General features: G+C 41.7%; 2 protein-coding genes across 2 annotated transcripts; both read right to left on the bottom strand.

The window, feature by feature from the left end:
- Positions 1 to 27: 27 nt before the first annotated feature.
- LOC115814641 (cyclin-L2-like) lies at positions 28 to 5,762 on the bottom strand. Its single transcript, XM_030777551.1, has 13 exons — positions 5,541 to 5,762; positions 5,258 to 5,332; positions 4,971 to 5,080; positions 4,533 to 4,653; positions 4,392 to 4,456; positions 4,116 to 4,215; positions 3,739 to 3,997; positions 3,446 to 3,536; positions 3,321 to 3,357; positions 1,867 to 2,106; positions 1,124 to 1,387; positions 683 to 937; positions 28 to 335 (listed from the first exon to the last, which is right to left on the bottom strand). Exons 1-13 carry the CDS (start codon positions 5,760 to 5,762, stop codon positions 123 to 125), a joined length of 2,052 nt encoding a protein of 683 aa, XP_030633411.1. The 3' UTR covers positions 28 to 122.
- A 1,286-nt stretch (positions 5,763 to 7,048) lies between these two features.
- LOC115814640 (von Willebrand factor A domain-containing protein 1-like) lies at positions 7,049 to 14,225 on the bottom strand. The gene is made up of 7 exons (XM_030777550.1): positions 14,154 to 14,225; positions 13,727 to 13,990; positions 10,676 to 11,221; positions 9,017 to 9,343; positions 8,495 to 8,770; positions 8,036 to 8,302; positions 7,049 to 7,607 (listed from the first exon to the last, which is right to left on the bottom strand). The coding sequence occupies exons 2-6, from the start codon at positions 13,812 to 13,814 to the stop codon at positions 8,040 to 8,042; spliced, it is 1,500 nt and encodes a 499-aa protein (XP_030633410.1). The 5' UTR covers positions 13,815 to 13,990; positions 14,154 to 14,225; the 3' UTR covers positions 7,049 to 7,607; positions 8,036 to 8,039.
- Between the last annotated feature and the right edge of the window lie 6,175 nt (positions 14,226 to 20,400).

Here is a 20,400-nt window from a genome sequence, read left to right as displayed (position 1 = left end):
AACATATGTCTGTGTGTGTGTGTGTGTCACTTAAAGGAATGGCTCTCGTTTTATGCTTATTCACAAATTCACCTGGGATGAGAAGAAAAGTCAGCTGGGAAAAGAGTCAGAGAGAGGGGTCGTTAGTGTGAAAGGACAGACTTTATGACTGAGCGGAGCCGCCGATGACCTACTGCCAAAACAATCGGTGACAAGGCAATGAAGGTAATGTTCGCAAATCTCGAAATGACCAGCAGAAACTCAGTTGAGGAGCCACGGTTGTAATTGAAGTAATTTACAGAAATGATACTAGTGCCCCAGGAAGTGATGAACAGCATGACTAAAGCCAGAATCACCTGAGAGAGAAAAAAAGAGGTTGGAGGAAGGTAGCAGTAAAAGAGCAGGGTATGTGTTCACTGTTTAAGAATTGGCAGCTTAATCACCATTCCACAGTTAGTTCCATCATCAGCCCTCTGTATGGCTATGACTGTTAAATGGTGATAGATATTAAAAATTCATCAGCATAGATGCTTTATCAAATCTCGCAGGAGCAGTTTTTGCACGGTTTTACCACTTGGATTGTGCTACAAACAACACAAAATCTTACAACGCTATCCTGTTATGCTTTTAACTCATCTGCTGCTTTACAACCCGTCATAAAGGTTCTGATTTTCCTACATGCCTGTACTGGTTTTATACTCACCTTGGCAGCACGTCTTTCGGCTGGAACTCTCCTGATAATGGGGGCATCCTGACTCATGTGTTCAGGTTTTCGCAAACGTGCGTGTGAGTACAGTGTGAGGAGGGAGCCCATGTTGCTGATGCACATCAAGAGAATTGGCAGCGTCTCATGGATAACCATTGAAGTGGTGGCATAGATAAGACCACTATTGGGGGTAGCGAAATTCCAGATACATCCTAACAACGGTCGTGTCGTGCTGCTAACAAGCATTAAGGTCTGTAGACAGCAGAGAAAAGAATTCAACTTCTCCATTTAGAGTATCTGTGCTGTTGTCAAGTAAGTACAAATTGTAGAACATGGCCTCCGCTTAACTCGGAAACTGTTGTTTCAAAGAGTAGAAATCAATAACAAACCGCTGCTTTGGCCCAGCTGATGTATCATTTGCTCTGTGTTTTGACTTACCTCTGTGGTGTTTTGATCTCCACTGGTGGAGAAGATAAATGCAGGGATTGAGTACATCAGATTCACAATCCAAATTAGTGCAAAACCTGCCAGCAGTGACCTTGGTGGACCACGAGGGCCATGCAAATTCACAACGGGCGGGGCCACGCGTCTCAATGTCTGAAAGTGGAACGCGCTTAGGAAAAAAGTAGACCACACGTTTACTGAGCGGAGCCACACCCAGACGCCCATCAAAAACTGGCACCAACCTTTGGAGGAATACAACTAAAGACACAGAGAGAAATGGATACAGGCTCTCAGTAAAGAAAGAACAAAAGACTGAGAACAATAATAATAATGTCGTCTGGATAATAAAACAGTATGAGAGAGAGCAGAAAAAAGTCAAATACATTAAACAAATGAACTCTGCAAGGTATGGGAGACCTTCAAATAATGAAAAAAATTTGAAAAATTGGTCATTTTTGAAAAATATAAACAGTGATAAACTTCACCATAATGCCTACATCACCTATGTTCCTCTCTGTCTCTCTCTGGGTTAACATTACCAGCCCGTTCTAATGTCTTACTCTTAATGTAATCCTGCAGAGACACAGAATAAGACGATCACAGCGCTAGCCCTCTCTCATCTCGCCAAATGAATACTTTAACAGTCAGATCCAGGCTAATCATCCCAAATCGTCATTTTCCAGCTCCGTACCTCACCCTCTGATCCTTTCAACCATTCAGTCTCAAACCCTCCATACCTCTAATCCTAGATCTGAGATGATCAGCAGAGAATTCCTCATCACAGATACCATCAGGTTAGAAAAGGCCATGTTCACCAGGATCATGTCCGAACTACGGCCCCCTCCGGGCTCTCTTATAACTCCTTCCCCGACCACACTAACCACCACAGCATTTCCAATGATGCCCAGCATCACGAAGATGATATAGAAGGCTGTTTGTGCCGGGGACACGTAGAGCCGCAGGCCCATGCCCACCGGGAGAGCAGTTCCCTGGACTAGGTATTCGTTATCCATGTTTACTGTAAATCCAACTGCGCGTTTTCAAAAACGTTACGCCTGCAATGTTAAAACAGGTTCCTCAGACTTCATCTTCCCATCAGGGTTTATGATGGGTTTCAAAAGCCTTCCATGTCGGAGAACTCCTCACAGACAAAACTTACGCCGACTTTCGTTGACTTCAATCACACCGATATCAAATTTTGACTGCCAACCTTTCAAAGATGAGTCACTGAAACCCTCTGGAAGAGATGTGTAACATCTCCATGGTTACCACATCAACAGAAACCTCCTACATGTCCACCTTTCTCAGATGGAACTCCCTGGATGCTCAACCAAAGTTAAAGGAGAGGTGGGAGGGTGGGTTTCCAGTGAAGGAACTGATAAAAGGTTGAGGCAAGAAGCTGAAAGCGTACGTTGAAGGGACTCAAGAGATTAATTAACTCTAGGGCTGATTGAATAAAATACCTTACATGCAGCACAGTCCACTGACTAGCTTCATGTCAAAATCAAAAGCTGAGGAAAAATTGGAAGCTTTTCTATCCCAGGACTTCCCTTACTGAGGCAGAGAGACATTATGATTCTATTTTTTTTTAGCTTCGTGATAATCATTTTTCGTAACTGAGTATTGTGACTGTATTTTGTGATACATTTCTCACACATCAGTATATCCTTGTCATTGCTACACAAAAGAAGAAACAAATAAAATTGGTCCCTTTTTATTCAAAGTCACATTTCACTTCCCATTTTGCATTTTGTCCTCAGAGTCTCTTAGTACATACAACATAAAAAAAATAAAAATACATAAAAAAAAAAAAATACAAAAGTAAATTTGCCTCTTTTGTCGTGGCATTCATGGATACTCTGTACACATCGACAACCGTCTTCATCTTCTGTGGGATGAGTATCCTTCCTTTCGTCCTCTCTCCCGCTCTCGCTCTCTCTCTCTACGGCGTTCCCTCTCTCTATCTCTCTCCCTTTGACTGTACTGTTTTCTCCGGTAAACAGGGGACACTGAGCGCCCTGGAGAGGAAACGCTACAGCTGCGCCTAAAATTGAGAGAAAGAGAGAGAAAGAGAGAGAGAGAGAGAGAGAGAGATTATTAATCAGTTATGGTACGAATTTTCAGCATTTGACAGTTAGGGCACAGGATTGTTCCCTCACCTGCGTCTGGGAGGGGATGATATGGAATGAGTTTCCCTCCTCTCATCGCTGCGACTGAGTCGAATTCTCCTGACAGACAGAGAAAAGTAAACATGAGAAACATTTAAATCATATGTGCGATCACAAATACACATTCTCTTCACACAGTTAATCTTACCGTTCTCCGTTTGCAAGCTTTCGACAGACGTTTTTCAGGGCTATTTCAGATACTGTAGACTCACGATTCTGTTGTGCGCCAGCAGGTGATGCTAGGGAACATACAAGCCAACATGAATGCATTTAACAAGGCATACAAGTGACTAGAGAAAAAAAAAAAAGAGAGAAAACTCTATGCACCACCAACACTGCCAGGAAGGAAAGATAGAAAAAGAAAGAAAGAAAGAGGTGAGTTTAAAGGAAGAATGCGTAATGAGTAGAGCACAGCAGTCAGAAGGATGCACGAAGTCTCACCAGCTTTGGAGCCAGGAGAGAAACTAGAGGGAGGGTCCAGGGTGGGAGTGCCGACGGCCAGCAGCGACCCTCCTCCCCGTTTGGCTTTTGCACTCTGAGCCTCCAGTGCTTGACGACACACCTCCACCTGCCGCAGCAGGGTGGAGAGAGGGACAGAGGGCAGGGTGTAAAGCCTCAGGATACGCCCAGAAATGTCCCTCAGCTCCTCCTCTGTGGCCCCAAATAACAGAAACCAGGGTGGTTGGTCTGGAAGTGGGATCTGTCAGGAATGAATAGAAAAAGAGCTTGAGCGAAAATATCTTCACGATGTTTACTACGAAAAGGATTCATTCCAGTCTAAATGTGTGATTGTATGAAGGAATGGTAAGCATACACACCTGAAGTGATCGAGCTGACAGGTAGATACAGGCGCAAGCTACAGTTTCGGCTTTGTACCTCAAGAACACATCGGTTCTCAGGCTATCATTCATGTAATTCCTGAAGGAAAGTAAAATTTCAGAGTGAGAAAGAGAGAGGGAGAGCGAGAGAGAGAGAGAGAGAGGGGGCTTCAGTAGAATTCAAAAGCTTCATCATCTGTTTATTGATCAGTGAACAGAGCTAAATTTGGATTAAAATCAATAGAACAAGGGAGGGGAGAAAAGAAAATCCATTACCAGGACATTTGGACAAGCTTTGTATTTTTCTCACACTCCAGCACCTGGAGGTACATGACAATGATCTGAAACGCAAGTACATTTATTAGAGGACAACTGGATATCATCATTTACTCATAAACTTCTGTGTATGATATGTACCTTGTGGGGATGTTTGACATGCACACAGAAGCCAAGTTCCTTCAGTACTCTCCTCTCGGCTTTAATCACCTGACTCTTCAGGTTAATATAGCTGGCGTCCAAAGGCATCGGGCCCGGTTTCCTGATGAAAGGAACTGGTCAATTCTTCCATATCTATCTTCATATTCTAGTAAAACGGAATGTATTGTGTAAACTAGGAACACTTGGAGGGATGAAATACCTCATTCCATTACCAGAACATTCTACTGCAGTCTTAACAGTCATGGGTTTGTTTTAAGGGTTTATTCTGAACTTGCTGAAACTGGAGGATTTGGATAAGTACAATTTATCAGGTACTGACAAACGTTTGAAAAATTATGTATGCATGATTTCATAATCTATAAGTCGATGTGTACGTTTATGTGTACATGGTGGAATGTTTATAGGTTACACCATTACCTGTCACCTTCACTGTGTTTTAGATAGTGGAAAACATTCAACACATCTCGGACTCTCCGCGGCTCCTCCTCGATCTTCGAGGCCAGGTGCACGCATGCCATTGCAACTGACTGAGCACAGAGGACATACACGACTTAGACAGATGTGGGGGTCTTGAGTGTGTGTGTGTGTGTGTGTCTGAGTGTGTTTCGTTTTCTGCAAATGATCTGTGGATACTTGCTTAACTGATCAACTGTTCATGAACACTGACTAGCATGGGCTAATTCTTAAACGTGTAGGCTACTTACTTCGGCACAGTGTCTCACAAAGGACTTGCAATAAAAGAACCGCTGGAAAAGGATCTGTCCTGTGGCCATGGCAACCTTGAAAAAGAGTCATGCTTAACATGATCATCTTTGCAAGACAAGTGCCGTCACCGCAATGTTTCGGCCAACACACGCTGTACAATTACAATGTAAACAACTGCACGCCACAGATGTATACAAAGCACGTGCCTAAAGGACACTTTGGAAGATGCGTCAATCTTTATTGCTGTTTGCAGTACGTGACGTCGCTTAGACAAACGCTGACCTGTGGAAGTCTCAACAGTATCCCTGCGGCCTGAATCATTTCGCAACCTCTTATCCGCAGTTGCTCTTCCGTATCTGAAGGCAGTCCATGTTCAGACGAAGGACTTCGAAGCAATCGCTCCAACGGTAAAATACAGTTCTCTAACGTAAGGAGCACTGCAGAGTACAGTTTATCTCCTATCAGAATTCCTTCGCCGGGAATTCTTAAATCTCCAGCCGACATTGCACATTCAAACGCCGGCATATGTAGCAGATGTCGAGGCCCAAAGAAAGTTCGAAGTCTTGTAGATTAAGCCTATGATTGGACCAAGGTGCTTATTGAACACGCCCACAAGACCCCTTATTCTCTTTTTGCTCCCTGTTCAGATGACGTGGATGGTATCTACCGCCTCTCACAGTTTTGGAGATGTAACACGAGGGAGAAAGACTGTCATTGCTCACTCTTTTTAAATTTCAAACGCCTTAAGCAGATTGTGACTATTATTCTGAAGTTGCCCATACGGCTGTCACCGTCACTACAGCTGCTGTCCTTGATAAATAAAGTTTTCTCTTTGCTCCCCGTTATGTTGACGTGGATGGTGTACACCGCTTCTCACAACTTTGAAGAGAGAGAGAGAGAGAGAGAGAGAGATTGATTTCAGTCAGTGATTGCTGGCGGTAGTCTTTTTTATTCTCTTTTCGTTTTCAAACGCGCTTAATAGGCTTCATAATTCCTATTCAACTTAAGCAGGTACGGCTGTCACCTATACTACACCTCCTTTTAACGTTAATATTTTGCCTAATTTGCAGGGGGTTTTGGGGCTTTGTGTGTGGTTGTTTGTGTGTGTGTGTGTCTGTGTGTGAGTTCTTTACGTAACTTCAAATCAAGAGATATATAACTACGGTGCTTCTGTCTAAAAATAATTCAATCTTTTACTAAAATTAAATGCGTCCGACGATACGAATTGTTATATTATATCAGCCATCACAACGTCTGTGATAACTTTATATGAGGTCTACACTTCCATCAGTGCTTTTGGCAATGTACAATTATTTTGTTAGTCGGTCTATTTGGATGTGGGCCCACTGCTCGTAGAGCATACAATGCATATTTTGACTAACTGTTATAATAATTGCTACAACACAAATGTATGACATGAAAACAAAAGTCAGTCTTGTCCCACAATACAAATGGTTTAATGTCTATTCATAGACGTATCAAAAAAAGACACACCAAAGAAAGCATCTCACAAACCATCAAGAACATTTTAAGGTGAAATATTCTTTATCTGTTTAATTTATTAATCTGAAATTAATTTGCTCATACCTTGTAAACTGAAGTGTTTGCATATGATTTTTTTTTTTTTGTTGAATGTTGTCAGCGGTCAGTATACACCAAACTGTAGTATAGTAAATGGCCACTGGGTAGCGATATTCACAAGCTAGCAGTCTGAAAGGCTTCAGAGGAGTATATCAGAGAGTTCATTCAATCAAACACACACATCAGTGCAACAGAGTGGAGGCATTTAATAAGTTCACCCATTCCCATTTACTCTTTATTTAGCCAGGCAGAGACTTTCTAATGAAATACTGGTTTATTTGTGTGTGTGCATCTGTGTATTTCTGTGTACGTGATGCAAGTGTTAACAATTTTATTTCCCAGTAAATGGATGTACACTGGACTTGTGACTCATATGTTTGGTTTGCAATGACAAGTGTTTGTATTAATATAAGATGGAAAGGTAGTAAGACAGACATTGCTTAGAGTACGTAAAGGACACTAAGGTACAAAATGGTTTGTTTGTTAATATTCTTCAGTCTCTTTCGCGAAGCCCTAGTCATCGTCTTGTTTGTTCGTTCTGGAGATTCCAGTCCTCCGCTCACCCTGGTGATTTGCCTCTTGAGTTCCTCTGCATATTCGCTGAGAGAAATTGCTAGTGAAGAGGGTCTCTGTCGCTCTCTGTGCTTGAATCCTCTTAAGAGAAGCTGCTTCTGACACAGCATGTACATGTGCGAGTGCTCACCCATGATCTCCCATGAATTTGTATCGACTGATGAATATTCATATATTTCTGACATGGCTGCCGTCCTTGAGCAAAGAATAAAATGAGAAAAATAACTTTGGAGAAATATTTTCCTTTGATGTGATAATAGTTTTTTTTTTTTTTTTCTTCTGCAAAGGAAAAAAATACATCAAACAAAGTTGATTTCCAATGTAATTGGCATCCTCTTGTGAAGAACTCCTCACAAGAGTCGTTTTATATTGGGATATCAATTCCCAGAACATTGAGGCCATTAGAGACCTGAAGAGATAGAGAGAGAGTTACATAAACCAACTTCAAACTGAGTGCTTCTCAGGCAGCACAGAATAAATTATAATATCACTTCAACTACATCCATATGTTAGGAGATTCACAGCGGCTGACAGAAAGTGAAATATAGTCTGCATGGTTGGTAGTATGTCTGTTTATAGTGGTGATTGTGAGTGTGTTTGAGCTAGCATTCCAGATATCTCACCTGACTATGTGTGTGTTGTGCAGCAAAGGCCTTCTCCACGCGCCGTCCTATACACAGGTGACACACACACACGGCTGGCAGGACTCACGCGGGTGAGCAAAGTGGACAGAGAATTCGGAGGCAGGTACATGGAAGAAGAGGCGGAGTCACGTCCTGCATTCCATTTCACCCAGTAACCTTGCAAACCCTCCCCCTGTCCCCGCCACTGGACCTGCACAGAGTCTTGTCCTACTGGAGTCAACTGGAGGTCAGCCAGGCCAGGAAGAACTGAGACAGGGAGAAATACGAAACGCTTACTTTTTGACTCTTTACAACAGCCTCCCAGTAATAATAAAACGTTGAAAAATTAACTAAAGGATTTTACACCGAAAAATATTGGCTTTGAAACAAAACCCTTGTATCTGGCATCAGGATTATTTTACACCATTTCTAGCGTTTCAGAAGAAAACTTCCTCTCACCTTCCTGTGTGCAGGCTTTGACAGACATGGCCTTCTCTTGGCCATTCGAGTGCAGTGCGCTGACTGTGACCAGGTACTGAGTGTCAGGCTGAAGTCTGGTCAGCAGCATGCTGGACTGGTGGTTGTTTAGCGTGGCTGTACGGACCTCCCCGCGGGGTATCGCTCCATACTCTACAGTGTAGCTCCTGACGCTGGCGGGCTGCAGCGGACCCCAGCTCACACGCACGCTGTCCGTGCCAGATTCAGACACCGTTACACTGCTTGGACTCAGGATTTCTGGATGATGGATAGCAGTGAAATAAGAGAAAGATTGGAAAATGAAAAGATGGAAAAGTAGGACAGACAGTCTGTCATCCAGCCAAAGCACAGTACCATAGTTCAACAATCCCCATTGAGGGGAAAAATACCAGAAGGTAGAAAATTATTAAATAGTTTACAGTTTCTGTCAGTTCAATTATCCTACTTTCTAGCACAACTTTTAACTTTCCATTTCTCTTCATGAAGCCTTCTCCTTTCTCCCACCTGGTAGCGTTCTGAAGGTGGCACTGAGGGTTTTTAAGAAGTCCAGGTTAGACTCTGGCCTGAGCCACGCGGTGTAAGTGGTGTCTGACTGCAGGTCGGTCAGTTCCGTCTGGCTGGACTCTCCAGAGAGGATGAGTTTGTGATACCGACCACCGCTGGTGCTGGCCCCTGAGTTGGTCGAGCCCTGTCCCCCGCCTCCTGATCCTCGTGCTGGGCCGTACTGCAGTTCGTAGTAGCCCAGACCACCTCTTAGTATGGGTCTCCAGTGCAGCATTGCACTGCGAGACGTGACATCGCGAACCTGCAACTTCTCAGCACGTAGCAGCTCTAGGTCAAAAACAGTCCGTTTTAATGAGAGAGTAGTAACATGACGACATCATGAATTTTGAAAACGCAATATGTGTTAATATAGAGCGACTGGTGGCAACAGCAGACAAGTCACTGCCAGAAACCTATTCCCAGTGACACACTTCAGCATACTGATGATGATTAATACTGGGTATGATAGTTCCATCTTTAGCCTCTTACATCACGACCGATGGAGATCAATCAAATATAATGAGGCCAGAGGTCCTATTATAACTGACTGTATATCAATAGTATATCAACTGCAGGGTTATGTGGATGATTATTAACATCACACAACCCTTCACAATAATACTCATGAACACAGACACCAATCGACAACAGCACAATCGCCTCGCTTATACACTTAAGTATGAGAAGTTGAGTGATTTTACAGGTAGAACTCTTGGATGTAGGAGAAGGAGTGTGTTGATTCGAATGTGGCAGTGACAGTTATTTGATGAGTATCTGTTCTGAGTCAGAATGAGATGTGAAGTGTTAACATTTTGAACCTGCTCTGAGAGCCCAGTAAGGATGTGTGACATGTCCTCGTTTAGTAATCTTAAAGTGATATGTTTCTGGGAGAGTCTGAGAGTAGCTGCAATCTCCACGCTGTTATCTAAAACGCATCAGGTTTCACACTCCAGGCAGCTGCCTGCGATCTAACAGTTTATTCCCACCACTAACATAATATCGTTTGAATGTCTTGACAGAACAGCTCAGAGACTTCTCAGAGACAAATAATATCTGACTACATTTTTCCTTTTCCCCCCCACAAAATTCCTTATAAAATGTGCATCCCTTTTCCTACTGATTTTTGCTTAAATGATATTCTAATTAAGGGCTGTAACATGAAAAAATGTCCTTAGGTTTCCCCCTCAAGCAGCAGTCAACTCAGTCGAAAGACGGTACTGTTCATTTGATTATACCTGTAACTTTTGAGGCATCTGACGATCAGTGACCACTGCCATGTTACAAGAGGGGATAAACCCTGGTAGACTCGCTAGCCCCCAAAATATGAGAAATTATTGTCCCACTGATTCCCATAGCGGGAATTAGAATTGTTAAATTCCGGGACAAATCTAAACACTAAGACGTAAACTGTTATACCACGAATAAGCTGCCTTCTCCTCCAATCAGCGCAAAATACGGGCATGTTCGAGCGCAACACATTTCAGGATCTGTCAAACAAAGCCAAAAATCCCTTCCCCAAATATTCTCTCTCCCTGTCTCTCTCAGTCACACTTTCCATCTCCCCTTCTCTTGCTCCCTCATTCCTTCTTCAAACTTTTTTTTTTTCTCTCTCTCTCTTACCGATTATGGCGTCCCTCAAGTCCTCAGTGATGATTCCAAGGTCATCAACATCCACAAAATAGAGGTGGGCCTCAATGGGTGGGCTCACCACTTTGCGCAGCAGCTGGTAATTCCCGTGTCCAGTGGAGACGACCAAGACCGACACGCCGTTGTCCTGCAATGCCATCATGGATTCTTCCACTGCTCCGGGATTCACCCCGTCCGTTAACCACACGAGTACCCTCGGCAGGCTTTCAGTCTCTGACGGCCTGGTTAGCAGTTCCTGGGCCAGCCCAAGGGCCAGCGCTGTGTTCGTGTCTCCCTGAAGCTGCTGCGTATTTAACAGCGCCTCCTGCAGGTCTACCTGGTTATTGTATGTGTCCAGTCCGAATTCCAGCCGTGGTTCGGTGCCCACCTGAAGCAGCCCCACCCTAACATTGTTCTGTCCAATCTGAAACGGGAGGAGCAGCTCAGACAGGAAGTTCAGAAGTCTGGAATATTCGTAGGAAGAGACGCTACCTGATGAGTCCAAGAGAAGCAGAAGATCTCCTTCACAGCAGTTTAATGCTAAGAAATGTATGTGGGGGCAGAAGGAGGGAGAGAAAGAAAGAGAGAGGGAGAGAGGAAGAGAAAAATCATTTAAGTCTTGATTATTTATTTAGTGGGAATAAGAAATTAACTTAACAGCCCTCCGTGGTAATCTTTGCCACAGGCACAAAGAGTGGTTGAATTAGGAAAAAAAGACTACAGGAAGAGGGATTTGTCTACTTGCAATAAAAGACTCTCTCTCATGCTCAGTGTGATTGCCATTTACTGATTAGCTTGAGGAATACTTACTGTCTTTGTGTCAAAGAAATTTGTTTGAGAATACTGCAGGTTATGAAAAGTGATTGCCGTGCAGAAAATAGAGACACAGTCAAGTAACAGAGGAAGAGTTGACGTGGAAAGTATGATTACTGGTCAGAAATGCCAGAAAATAATAACCTACTCTATTTTTTAGGTTTTAGCTTTAGGTTAAACTTTAGGTTTATTTGCTTTTTTTTTTTTTGTAGACACGAGGAACAGAACAAATGATATAGCCCGAAATAAAAAAGAAAGAAAACTGAATAAAAACAGGCCTTGGACACTGTATTACTACATAAAATATTAATAGGAACTCCTCACATTTAATTACACAAATAAAAAAAAGCTCTGAATAAAAATGTAAATTATGCTGAATATTTGATTAGAACTTTTGTGCATAATTGCTTAGCGTGAATCTCCACTGACATTCCAGAAAATACAGTGAGAAGGTAGGAAAGATATTGCAGCTTATTTTGCATCAGAATAAGAAAGCAGCGGCCATACAATACATTTTTATCACCCAAAAAGACATTTTAATAGCCTTTTCCTCCAGGAAAGTTACTAAAGATATTGTTCCTTCAATGAACACACACAGACATACAGTAATCTGTAACACACAGTTCTAGCGATCTGCTAGAGTCATAGAGTGGACATATTATGCATATTACATCACATCTTCCATTGTGATCACATTCTTCATTTCCTTTTCCATGCACTGCCTTTGTTCTTTCTCATCAATCCACCCTGCTCTCTCACATGAACAAGCAGAGAGCTTACACAGAGACACACAAATGCATGCACACACAACCAATTCGCTGGCCAAGGTTTCCTTGCAGTCATTAAAGTTTTATAGATGGCTTGGAAATGAGTGAAATGTAGGGAGAGTGACAGTGGGGACTGAGAGAGAGAGAAAGAGAGAGAGAGGGAGGGAGGGGGAGATGAAGGGGAACGGAGTGATCAGTGGAAGCGCTCCAAGCAAATGTCCGTGAATAATAATAACAGTAATCGCTAAGACTGACAGGAGTGGGAGAGCGATGAGAGAAACCTACAAATCCCCTCATAACGAAATAAATAAATAAATGAAATACTGGAAAGGAGAATACTGGAAAAATTCTAAAGTTAAGATGACAACGCATTTTAAATATGTAATTGACATATTAAATATGTGTAACACATTTTAAATATTGCAATTGTAAAAGGTAAAGTAGATTTTTATTCACAGATCTGAATACAGATTGAAATTTCATTACTTGCCATAATTTCATGATTTGTCATATATAAAATTGTGTTTCCTGTCCAAAATCATTTTGAAATAATTTACAAATAGCAAAAAGATCTTTTAATAATAGGAATATGATATCTTGATAACTAGTCCGGGCCTTAAGGGGATTCCTTGTAATAAGTGGTGAAGAAAGAGATCACTGGGAAAGATATGAACTCAGTTACCTTGCTTAGAGAGAAAGGTTCTAACTTTCCTCCTCTGCATTCCAGAAAGAAAAAGTGTGTCTGTGTGTGTGTGTGTTTACATCAATCGGGCGTTTGCGTGGTGGGCTGTTATCCTCTTAGGCTCTCTAGACAGAATCTCAACTCATTCTGTACTAGAAAAAATGTTTACTTTTACCTTTCATCGAAGCTTCAGTTTTTTAAAACACACTTCTTATGTCAACGACTGCAAAGTTTTTAAGTGCTGTTGTCCCACACCTGAGCCCCTGATTCGATGACACTGCCACAGAAAGTGATCCCAGACAAGACTAGGCGACACATCGACCATGTAGTGAAATACACCTCATTAAAAATTTGCACTACATTAAAAATTACACTGTTAGATTCCGAGTTGTTATCAATGTCTGAAGTGTATTAATATTTAGGATTACAGGTGTAGCGGCATGACGCAATACCTGGCCACGTTCTAAAACTAGGCTTTTTGTTTATCTAAGAGTATGCACTGTTTTCTGTAGAGCGAACATTATTTGAAATACTAAGTCTGATTCCTATTTAAAGCACAAATATGGTTTTCAAACTTGCCGCCAATGCTACATTCCGCTGGACATACAGAGCACAGGACCACCATTCCTTGTGTTAATGATTGTCCAAACATGCCATACTACATTTTTACAAAGTTACTGAATAACAAGGCAGGAATCCGCTTAGTTTTTTACTGTTGTAGTTCTCACCTAAATCAAGAGACAACCGTCGAGAACCCACTGGGTTTTACAGACAAAGACTCACCTGAGCCAGGTGTTGCGCCCTGCATATCGGTCGACCGTGGAAGTACAGCAACAAGAAACAACCAGGTGACTGCGATCTTCGCCATCATAGAAATATCATTTGCAGAAACGTTTTATATGCGTATTCAGATCCACTGGAAGACAGCGAGCGTCGTTCTGTTGATGTCCATCGCTGTATTGTCGCAGGTTCGTCCAGCCCCCTCACCATGAATTTCTCCGAAGTCGAGATTGAAGTCCGAAGACTTGAAAATCATTTTGATTCAGCCTTGGTCGTCATGAAGGGTAGACAAGAGTAGTAATTAATTTATGTGATCCAAGACGCATCGAATAAAGTTCATTTACTTCTCGTTTACAGCCCTGCAGTAAACTAGGCTGTAAAGGAGCCTACCTGTTATTTTTAAAGTTTTGGAAATGTTACAGCAGCCTACCTGTTGTTTTTCAGGTTTTGGAAAAAGGAAACAAATGTTATTCCCAAAGTTTCAAATGAAGACGTGTGTTCATATCCCGCGCAGATAAATACTTTTTTGTCCCTGTTCATTAAAGTACAACGCGTTAGGATGCGCAAGTCTTGGCTAACCTCACAGAGGGAAAGAGACCTGTGACTCTTCTTCTGCTGATCCCCCTCCTGCGCGCTACTGCATTTCTTACCTCTTTCTCTGTGCTTCCTCCTCCCCTAATGTCAAACAGTTTGTGCGGTCACACACCACAACTTAAGTCAGCTTGTTAGGTTCTTTAGGGAAACGGCTCCGTACTCGCTGGCTATGAATGTTTAGTCTGGGTAATCATATGCATCATTTCCATCAGTAAATATTGGCATTTTTGAAGCAAGTAAGTTGAGATGTCTGAGTATGATGTTCCTTGGATATGCAGTCTGCTGCACGGCAGACGTTTTATTTGTTTATCACAGACGAGAATGTACGTTGGACTTAGAAACCCCGTTGGCGACAGATACTCAAACTGTGGCATATACAATAATTTGAAGAAGCTGCGGGGTTTCAAGTCAAAGTTCACAATTTCAGCCCGATTTTAATCAGGGTCACATATCAAGATCAAAAATAAACTGGAATTCGTTTTGGTACATTTAAGTTAAATTTCAATTTCGGATATTAAGTATTTTCAAAAAAGTTTTTATAACAGTCAGGCTATAGTTTGCACATCCGATGAAATCTTTGACTTTATTTGATGTTGTATGTACAAAGTGTGAGTATATCGTGCTATCATGAAACACTGGGTTCATTTGGCAAAATATAGTACCATCCTTACTTCAGTCTAGTTAAATGGAAGGGACAGTTTTTACAGCTACGGAAGCTAGTCTCCCTTTCCTCGCTTGTTATCCTTGTTCCTGCAATGTACCTGTTGGGACGTGCAGAGTAACTCCCTTTTCCTAAACTCCAAAGGCTGATATCATAGACATCCATAGAACGGAAAGTCCCAGTTTTTGTGTGTCTTGGCACCCTAGGAGGTCTGAGGACCAGTTGTGACTAATTTAGCTCATATGGAGTGTATATACAGTATATTGTCGGTGTGTTGTCTTTGGTTGTTGTGTGTTACAACTTATCATTCACTATGTGGAGAAGCTGCAGTTACTTCTCCCTCAAAATTTTGACTTGGCTTTTACAGAGACATAGTGAAATCATTTCTCATCTCTACATGATTCTTTTTCATTCCGATACATGTAGGAAGAAACCTCCTACAACAGTGCAACTGCTAATTTGATTTAAAAAGCTCACACATCAGGCTCTTCCCACCCTACGTCTGTGCTCATAGAGAAAAAGGTCAGGCTGCAGAGAAGGTTTCCTAATGTCACTGAAACACTTATGTCATTTTGCAGAAGTTTGGCAGTAATCGTCTCAGTTCTGCCAATACAGAGAGCGTTTGTATCTGAATTGGATAACTCATTGGAAACCCACAAAGTGAGAAAATGGAATGAGTTGTGCTGATACAATGGGCTTCATTGAAAGAGACGCAACCACGAATTCAATATAATCTAAATGTCAAGACTGTGATATTCTACAACTTGTCTGTAAATCTTTATTTTCAACGTTTCAGGGCTGGAACAAAAAAATGCTTTCAGTTCATTGAATTGGCCCATGATTTCATATTTTCTCTGTACTTGTTTCTCTCCATGGAACAAGTCCTGACACATTCCCAGCCTCCGTTAATTGACCTGTTGAGAATTGTTAGCCTATAAACTCCATTAATGCTATCAACACAGGTCCATTGAGATGCAGTGATCGGTTGCAAAAATGGTGTGAAGGACACCCTCAAGAAACATAGAGACTGAACTAGAATGGATTTTAACTATGAATGAAAAATCTGAATTAATATTGGCCTGTCACACATCCTGGAGATTATGCCTTGTGATGACATTTTACACACGCGTTTCACTGACGCAGTCCTAGGGTTGGTAAAGGAGGGTACATGGAAAGAGTGTCAGACTGCTTTCACTGAAGGAGGCAGGTGGTCTTTTTGAGATCCCGTCTCTCTTTCTCTCTCTTATATAATTTTAAAGCAATTTTCAGCCAAGTGCTTTGGAAAGTGGAAATACCATGGCAGGAGAAGGGAGGAGCTCCTTAAGGTGGAAAAACTGATACTTCTCCTTTTCTCTCGCTCTCTTTTCACTACACTTTCAGAAAAAGCTGCCGTGCAACTGAGATCATGACTTTGCAAGTTTATGGCGTTCGCTCCGTGTGGAAGAAACGTTGATGTCTTTAGATTGACTGATGTGTCAGTGAGTAATGCATGAGTGTATCCAGAGGAGCTGTTTGTGCCTGTCCTACAGTAGGACCAGACAGAGGATTAGTGTGTGGAGCCTTAGGAGTGTGACTCATCTATCACCACAAACAGTGATTGTGGCCGTGCTGTTTTGTGAGCCTTGGGAGCTGGTGATGCTTTAGTGCCCCTTCTGCTCAGTGTCAGTAGCTGGGATGAGTAATGACACAAGTGCTGCATTAGGGTATGATGAACTGCCAGTGCTGCACAGCGACACCGAACAACGTCGATGATCTAGGTTAGGCCTTGGCAACGGTCCTCCTGGAGGAAACCGAACGTAATCAGACCTTTCTGCCGTGATCTATACAAACACATTGGCAGAGCTTCTCAAGATTCTTATGACCGTCTAAATCATGCAATTTGGTATTATCGGGCCTAGAGCAAAGATCCCGTAGGTCCGTGGCCCTTACGGCGATTCTTAACCCTGATCGAAATAATCAGACTTTTGTTCAAGTTCGTTAGCGATGAGAAGAGAAAATGGTGGGTTTTTGAGTGTTTCTTTTTCCTTCTTCCAAGTATGCACTGAAGAGCAGAGAAGCTGACTGTGCTACTCTTGATGAACTGTCATTTGATAATTGTTAGCCCAGGGTCATGGGGATGATGAGGAGATAGAGAGAGGAGTTTAAAAAAAAAAAACAGAATTCCTAAATCTCCCAGCCTGCTGCTTTCAATTAGATGGTTTGAAGATTAGACATTAGGAGTGATAGGAGAGCAGGTGTGTTCTTATCTGGTGCTGTGGGACTCTGAAGGAGCTTAAGTGTTGAAAATATTATCCACCACTCATCCACAGATTTCAAACCAACCAACTGCACCAAATCAATTTTTGGCACCTCTACTTGTGTGACAATCAAAAAATAGGATATATTTTTGTCTAAATTCCTTCTCCAATCTGCTGATGTGTGCCTGTATGTATTAATGTGTACCTGTAGAGAACAGGAGTGCATTTGAAAATAAGCATAAAAAAAGAATATTTTGAAAATGTGTCTTTATTTTTGTTTTAAGACCATAGTTAGTATATCTGGGGTGCAGCTGTTTTCTCTTCATAGTTCTTTTCTCTTCATTTTCTTCAGCCTGTTTGTGTAATTGTGTTATTGATTAACACAGGTGTACAAATAATTGGAGAAATAATTAACCTCTCAAATTGTTTTGTGCACCTGCGGTAACAAATTCTATCTTAATATGAAAGGTTGGTAATCAATCACTGAAGCAGATTCGGAGCAAGTTTGAAAGTAGCTGGAACATTCCAGTTAAAAACGGTGCATCCGCGCAACAAACCAGACATATTTATTGAAACCCATAATGCAAATCATTTTTAAGGGTTTTTAAAACTGCTGACCATAACAGAGGCTTTTGACTGAGCTTTCTATTTTAAAAACGCGGCAAAACAGCTAAAATTTGAAGGCATTCAAATGAATAATATTAACATTTAATGCTATAAAAAACCCATACATGGAGTCAAAAAATAGCGATACTGATGTAATAAATGTGAAATAAAAGCGAACAGCCAAATGATTTTGTTAAACACAATAAATAGAATGGATAATGGAAGGGAGTGGAAAAGCATCATTAGACACATTCAGATCAGATGTGCTTCTGCCCATGAAAAGACTTTTAACTGAACCTTCAGGGGGTTCCTGTGTGGGAAGCAGAGTGACAATTAATAGTGCACAAGCCCCCAGACTTCAACGCTACACTGACTTTGTCCAATTACTGAGACTGAATGCTATGACACGGTGAGACAAAAGTGGCAGTTCATTGGACACCATGTGTCTCTTAGTGGCTCACTGACTTTCATGTAGCAACATCAGTTATGAGGAATTAATGCTATTTATATTTTAACGGCACACCTGACTTTAAATTGATATTTGCTTGATTTAAATTCAATGATGTTTTCATCATGTATTCAATCCAAATGTGAAGGTTTTACATAATACATTTTCAAAATGATTGAAGGAATCAAATATTTAAAAAATGTTGTTTATATCCCTAACCAAATCAAGTGTGGGGTTTTCAGGACGGCACGCCGACTCAGAAAGACCAAGAGCCTACACGTTGTATAATTTCTAAACAATGCATACATTGAGCAACGGCAATGGTTTTCACTGAAACAGGTTGCTGACAAACATAATCAGTTGTATGAATTGTGCCTTTTGTGATGTGTTGGTTTAGAAATCTGGCTGTACTGAGACAAGTCACAGCGAATGTTTGGGATGGATGTGCCCGGGCTGGATCGAGAGGCGCGCTCACAGTCAAGCACAAAATGAACCATAAAGAGAACATGCCTCACAATCCGTGACCGTAGCTACTTGGGCTTGAGGCTTGGTTGCTGTGCTTTGTGATGCATGCTGTTGGATACTGTTCGTTTTTTCTTTTTAACACAATGATGTGAGATCAGCTTAGAGTCACAGTCTGGTGCTCTTGATAAAGTGATCGAGTGTCTAAATGGAAGATGTTAATACATGCTTTTTCAGGAGTGTCTCAAGCTTGTATTAAGGGTTTTAGGTACTTGAATAAAACATGTGACCACACTGTGTCTGTTCACACACACACACGCACACACACACACACACACACACACAGAGCCAGATGTACAGAAGTGTTTGACCTCAGGGTGTCCTCATGTGACCAATCAAACTGGTTTGTTACAGACCTCTTAATGTATCTGTCATAGAAGGAGAATCCAGCTTAGAAAGTCCTGTAGGTTTTTAGAATATAACGTAAGGATATTTTGTCCTCCTGATGTTGTCACTGTAAACTCTCTCTCTGTGCATAATTTTCAGCTCTTCTCACTAAACACTGCCTGATGCATCAGTCTACATCCTTCAGAATCCTCAGTCATCCTATTACATCCTTTTATACCTTCCTTATCCATGTTTTTTCTCTTTTTGTTTTGGTTGTATCTGTTTCTTATTCAGTGCTGGGGAGAGCACATTCATTTAGTACAACTAGTACCTGCTGCACAACGTCATCTACACTGAGGATGTGTCACATCCTTCCCCATTCATCTGTAACCCCCCCACACCTCAAACTATTGTTTTTGTGTATGTGCTCTTAAAATGTAGCATCACACTTTGAGTGTTGGTTCTGTTTCAGCCTGCAGTTTAAAGAAGCTGCCAAGTCTCCCTTAAGCACAATAGTCAGCCAAGTGGGTAATTAACTGATCAGACAGGGAGGAGAAATAGTATATACCTTGATATAGAGAAAAAGGTATGAACACATTTACAGGCAAATTAGTCATTAGAGTGATATAAAATATATGATTCTAAAGTATGATGTTGTTAAACTGGAAACGAAGATGGAATACAGAGAGCAGTTTTCTGATATTTTGTAAGACTTGAATAAAACAAAATTGTCCTGAATTGAAAGATCACTGATAAGACGTGTCAGTGTTATAGATGAAGAAAAAGAGAGAGTTAGAGAGAGAGAGAGAGAGAGAGAGAGAGAGAAACCAGGGAAAGGTTTAAGAACAAGGTCACATCTGTTTTACACACCACATGTGGCCAGGTGTGAGGAATGTGAGGAGTGTCCCTGTTGACAGGCTGATGAAAGGTAACTAGTTGCTCACTGCCTTGTCAGGTTTGATAAGGTCGTCCCTCCTCTCCTGTTCATCCCTTTTTTTTCATGCACGGAGACCTTTCTCGTCTGTGCTCACTCTCTTAAAGTTGTGACACTCCCCAATTCCTCTGTGGTTTTTCAACTCCCTGTCTCTGCTCTTGCCAAGGGCTTTGAAGGGAGAGGGCCGGATCTCTTTGTTTGCCTTCTGAGCTTTGGAGCTAAGAGCAGGGAGGGAGAAAGTGGATACCTGTCTCTTTGTGTGTGTATGTGTGTGTGTGTGTGGTGTGTGTGTGTGTGTGTGTCTGTGTGTGTGTCTGTGGGTATGTGTGTGTCTGTGGGTATGTGTGT

This window comes from Chanos chanos, chromosome 6, assembly GCF_902362185.1.
Source record: "Chanos chanos chromosome 6, fChaCha1.1, whole genome shotgun sequence".
Classification (NCBI taxonomy): Eukaryota; Metazoa; Chordata; class Actinopteri; order Gonorynchiformes; family Chanidae; genus Chanos; species Chanos chanos.
Note: the sequence above shows the minus strand (reverse complement) of the source record. Positions and strands in the feature narration are given on the sequence as shown.

Coding starts and splice junctions, on each gene's coding strand:
- LOC115814641 (XM_030777551.1), bottom strand. CDS start 5,762: ATGTCGGCTGGAGATTTAAGAATTCCCGGCGAAGGAATTCTGATAGGA. Junction 4,654..4,970: donor AAACACAGTGAAGGTGACAG/GTAATGGTGTAA, acceptor TCCTTTCATCAG/GAAACCGGGCCCGATGCCTT. Junction 336..682: donor CCGAAAGACGTGCTGCCAAG/GTGAGTATAAAA, acceptor TTTCTCTCTCAG/GTGATTCTGGCTTTAGTCAT.
- LOC115814640 (XM_030777550.1), bottom strand. CDS start 13,814: ATGATGGCGAAGATCGCAGTCACCTGGTTGTTTCTTGTTGCTGTACTT. Junction 11,222..13,726: donor GGGCGCAACACCTGGCTCAG/GTGAGTCTTTGT, acceptor TACATTTCTTAG/CATTAAACTGCTGTGAAGGA. Junction 8,771..9,016: donor CACCTTCAGAACGCTACCAG/GTGGGAGAAAGG, acceptor TCCATCATCCAG/AAATCCTGAGTCCAAGCAGT.